At 45.2% G+C, this 5,036-nt stretch overlaps 1 protein-coding gene across 1 annotated transcript; it reads left to right on the forward strand.

Annotated features, from left to right (window-relative positions):
* Positions 1-562: 562 nt before the first annotated feature.
* Positions 563-1,916, forward strand: LOC149367709 (uncharacterized). The gene has a single exon (XM_089567396.1). It carries the CDS (start codon positions 612-614, stop codon positions 1,914-1,916), a length of 1,305 nt encoding a protein of 434 aa, XP_089423522.1. The 5' UTR covers positions 563-611.
* Positions 1,917-5,036: the final 3,120 nt, after the last annotated feature.

Below are 5,036 nucleotides of genomic sequence, written 5' to 3' on the forward strand. Positions count from 1 at the left end.
TCCTACCTTGTGTACGGACGTGAAGTACAGAGCATGCTTGATGCCATGCTCCCATGCCCAGAGGATGATCAACTCGACCCAGACGCTCAACAATTTGCCCAACGGGCTGAAGAAGCCCGTCAGCTGGCCCGCGTGCACATCGGGCAACAACAGAGCGCGGATGTGCGCCGTTACAACCTTCGCCACCGACAGGTTGACTACAAACCCAGTGACCAAGTCTGGGTGTGGACTCCTGTCCGTCGCCAAGGCTTGTGCGAGAAACTGCTCTGCCGCTATTTTGGCCCTTACAGAGTGGTCCGGCGTGTGAGTGACGTGGGCGTGGGAAGAGCGTCGTCATGCGGCTGCTTCACGGCATGCGTTTCTTCATGCAGATAACGGCAATCCTTCAACTCAGCGCGGGACCTATGGCATCGGCTGATGCCATTCCGGCTGTGCCTGTGACTGTCGACATTCAAGTTGGCAGCGTGGAAAACGGAGAGCTCTGGCAACCCTACTACACTATGGCTCCATCGTACAAGTCCTGCGCATCGTCCACGACATCACCTTTCCGCCTGGATAAAAACGGACTGCAGCGGCCTGCGCCTTTCAGTGGGCGTGGGAACAGCGTCGTCATGCGGCTGCTTCACGGCATGCGTTTCTTCATGCAGATAACGGCAATCCTTCAACTCAGCGCGGGACCTATGGCATCGGCTGATGCCATTCCGGCTGTGCCTGTGACTGTCGACATTCAAGTTGGCAGCGTGGAAAACGGAGAGCTCTGGCAACCCTACTACACTATCGCTCCATCGTACAAGTCCTGCGCATCGTCCACGACATCACCTTTCCACCTGGATAAAAACGGACTGCAGCGGCCTGCGCCTTTCAGTGGGCGTGGGAACAGCGTCGTCATGCGGCTGCTTCACGCCATGCGTTTCTTCATGCAGGTTGGTAATAACTATTCCATGTTTGCTAAGAAATCGAGCAATAAGTGCCTGCTGCTGTTCCCACGCCCGGGAGTGCTGTTGATTTTGCTCGCCCAGTGCTTCGATGTTTCTAGTCAACTGCTTTTGTTGTCGGGGGACGTTGAGCTTAACCCCGGCCCTGGGTCGGGCTCTGGCGCTGCCACACGGTCCAAAGACAGCGCTGTTGATAATTCTCTGCAGAAACAACTCAACGACATGTTGACTCTGTTAGAAGGTGTTAATTCAAGGACCGCAAAAATGGAGTTAGAGCTATCACACTTGATAGCCTCTATTAACGAAATGAAACTAAATCAGGAATCTATGATTAGGAATATTGCCGATATTGACGCGAGACTGTCGGCAGTGGAATCTAAATCATCCGCCACTGATGCGGCTCACGGTGAATTGCGGATTTTGCGTGAGCTAGCCGATCAGCTTGTCAATGAAAATAGCAAGTTACGTCTTGGACAGGCAGAGCTGGAAGACCGGCAGCGCAGGGAAAATCTTCTGTTCTTCGGCGTACCGGACAGTTTGTCCGAAACGTGGGATGAAACGGAAGAAAAGTTACTGAACCTTGTTTCAGGCTGCTTTGATCCTGTTCTTACGAATCACATGTTTGAACGAGCACACAGGATTGGTGTGTTCTTAGACGAAAAGAATCGTCCGATTGTTGTGAAGTTCCGGTCTTTCAAAACAAAACAGCAAATCCTAGTGCAGTCTGCTAAACTTAAAGATAAAAAGGTCACTGTAAGTGAAGATTATTCTTTGCAGACACGTGTCGCTAGAAAGAAGCTTGTGCAGTTCGCGAAGGATGCTGGCTTTAAGTATAAGCTGAGGTATAACAAACTGTATTGTAACAACAAATGCTACGGCTATGACCCTATTCGCGATAGCGTTTTTGAGCTAGCTGGCCCACCGGGATCTTTAGTGGCCCCTTGTCGCGCTGCTTCTGGCTCGCCACACGTTTCGCCATAGAGGTGCGGGAGGGGCAGTGGACGGGCGACTGGAGATAAGACAGCGCTTTCAATTCTTTTCACAAACATAAGAAGCATAATACCAAGGCGGGAAGATCTAAACTTTGTCATCGACTCATGTGATGCCGATGTTGTATTGCTAACAGAAACGTGGCTCTCTGCAAAGATAGAGAGCAAGGAACTGTTTGATTGCAAGAAGCGCTACAATGTTTATCGTTCTGATAGAGGTCACAGAAGTGGAGGAGGTGTTTTAATAGCCATCGCCGATAATATTGTGTCTTCACCGATTAGTCTTTCTAGCACTTTAGAGTTGGTTTGGGTTGAACTTCGTGTTCATTTCAGGAAACTGATTCTGGGCATATGCTACCGTCCCCCGTCTTCGTGTGCAACTTTCGTTGAAGATTTGCATGATGCTCTTAACATGATCTCAGTACGTTATCCGGGCGCGGCAATCCTTCTTGCTGGTGACTTCAATTATCCCAGTATCGTGTGGGCTAATACGTCGCCGCATCCTCGCCCCTTTTCTACCGAATGCAATAACTTTTTGCGAACCTGTTTGGACTTTAACCTTTCGCAGCTAGTTACTAAGCCAACTCGTATCACGCCATCATCTTCCAATGTTTTAGACCTTGTGCTAACCAACGCGCCGGATCTTATCGCTTCAATCTCGTATTTACCTGGTCTTAGTGATCACACCTTGCTTCATTTCGATGTAAAAACTAATATTCCTAATCGCCGGAACATCTTCAAGTCAATTAGAGATTACAAGCAGGCGGACTATGATGCTATTAATCGTGAATTAGCTCTTTTCTTAAACAGTTATTTACCAGATTTTCCACAGCGTTCTGTCCACACTAACTGGGAAATGTTTAGGGACACTGTTGAACGTCTCACTAATACATTTGTGCCGCTAAGAATTTTGCGGTGTAATAGCCAATCACCGTGGTTTAACAACGTTCTAAAAAGACTATCCAATAAGAAAAAACGTTTGTTTCGCTCGGCGAAATCGTCGAATTCGCAACAACGATGGGACTGTTACCTTTCTGCGGCCGCTGAGTACAAATTAGCTCTGAAAAATGCTAAGGACACCTTCTTTAACAGTACTTTGCCTGCTTTGCTGATTAATCACCCTAGACAGTTTTGGAACACTGTGAACAAGAAAGATAGTTCATCAATACTACTTACATCTTCTGACGGCGTTGCATTTTCACCTCATGAATGCGCTAGTGTTCTTAACAGTGTTTTTGTTGCTGCTTTTTCTGGCAATGTTTCCCTTACCAATCAGGAGTGTCCAGTCTTGGATGCTTTTCCCATGGATCCAATTCTTTTTGACACAACTGGCATCCTGAGGATAATTGAAAACCTTAAGATTTCTTCCTCCTGTGGCGTCGATAACATTAATTCGAAATTTCTGGTTAACACAAAGATGTACAGTTCCATGATCCTCACCAAACTGTTTGGCCAGTCTCTGGAAACAGGCTGTATTCCCAATGACTGGAAGGTTGGGAGGCTGATTCCGCTGCATAAGTCTGGCGATAAACATTGCCCTGATAACTTTCGCCCTGTGTCGCTCACCAGCATTCCATGTAAAATCATGGAACATGTCATCTACACTCATCTTGTCAACTTTTTAGAATCCAATTGCTTTTTCACTAATGCCCAACACGGCTTCCGTAAATCATTTTCATGCGAAACGCAACTCATATGTTTCACAAATGACCTGCATTGCATTCTGGATCGTGGGTCCCATGCTGATTCTGTATTTATGGATTTTTCTAAAGCATTTGACAAGGTTTCACATCAGCTTCTTTTTCTTAAACTAAACAGCCTTAACATTGATTCCACATTGCTTGCATGGTTGCATTGTTTTCTTTCAAACCGAAGTCAGTTCGTAACAGCAAATAACGTCAACTCAGATTCCTCTCCTGTTTGCTCTGGCGTGCCTCAGGGGTCCGTTCTTGGGCCCCTCCTCTTTCTCATTTATATAAACGACTTACCAACTAATATATCGTCTTCCATTTGTCTTTTTGCCGATGACTGTGTTATTTACCGCGAAATTAATGATGATAATGATGTATGTGTTCTTCAGTCAGATATTAACAAGGTACTGGATTGGTGTAACCTGTGGAATATGAAGCTAAACATTACTAAATGCAAGCATTTGTCCATTTCTCGTCTATCTAATACACCCTCTACCTACTGCATCAATGGCATCACTCTTGAAACTGTGTCGTCTTATAAATATCTGGGTGTTCACGTCTCTTCTAACCTGTCTTGGAAAACTCATGTTGACTACATTACAAATAACGCCAATCGCATGCTTGGATACCTTCGCAGAAATTTTTCATGTGCACCGAGTTCATTAAAACTATTACTTTACAAAACATTGGTCCGCTCTAAATTTGAATATGCTTCATCGGTGTGGAACCCTGGGGTCGAATCTCTCATTTCTGACTTAGAATCTATTCAAAACCGCGGTTGTCGCTTCATACTTTCCAACTATCATCGTACTAGTAGTGTAACTGCCATGAAAACTATCCTTTCCCTACAGCTTCTTTCCCATCGCAGGTCAATAGCTTCATTATGTACTTTTCATAAAATTTATCATAACCCTTATCTTAAAGAGAAGTTACTAAAACGACCACCCTATATTTCCGCACGCATTGATCACCGTCACAAAGTTTGGATCCCTCCTTGTCGTACAAGATGTTTTCACGATTCATTCATACCCAGAACTTGTGTCAGCTGGAATCACCTTCCCCACAATATTGCTGTAATTACGGATACTGCTGCATTTCGTAACGCTGTTATTAATTTTATATAAGTATGTGTCTGTAACTGTGTTAATTTATTAGCTGCTGTTTTCTTCTGTGTTTTGTTTTGTGTAATGCTGCCTTTTGTTAATTCTGTTATTGATTTTATACCAGTGTGTGCTGTAACTATATTCAATTTTTCTAGCTGCTGTTTTGTTTTTTGTACTTGCATGTTATTCCCACTCCCCTCTGTAACGCCTAACGGCCCTGAGGGTAAATAAATAAATAAATAAATAAACTATGAAGTGGTTCGGACGGTGTTGCGCAACCCAGACGCCGACAGCCCAGCTCTGACATTGTGCACGTTG

The sequence above is a fragment of the Amblyomma mixtum genome, chromosome 1, assembly GCF_055824585.1.
Source record: "Amblyomma mixtum isolate Tamu chromosome 1, ASM5582458v1, whole genome shotgun sequence".
NCBI lineage: Eukaryota > Metazoa > Arthropoda > Arachnida > Ixodida > Ixodidae > Amblyomma > Amblyomma mixtum.

Bases quoted from the DNA above. Each gene is read 5' to 3' on its own strand.
- LOC149367709 (XM_089567396.1), top strand. From the start codon at position 612: ATGCGGCTGCTTCACGGCATGCGTTTCTTCATGCAGATAACGGCAATC.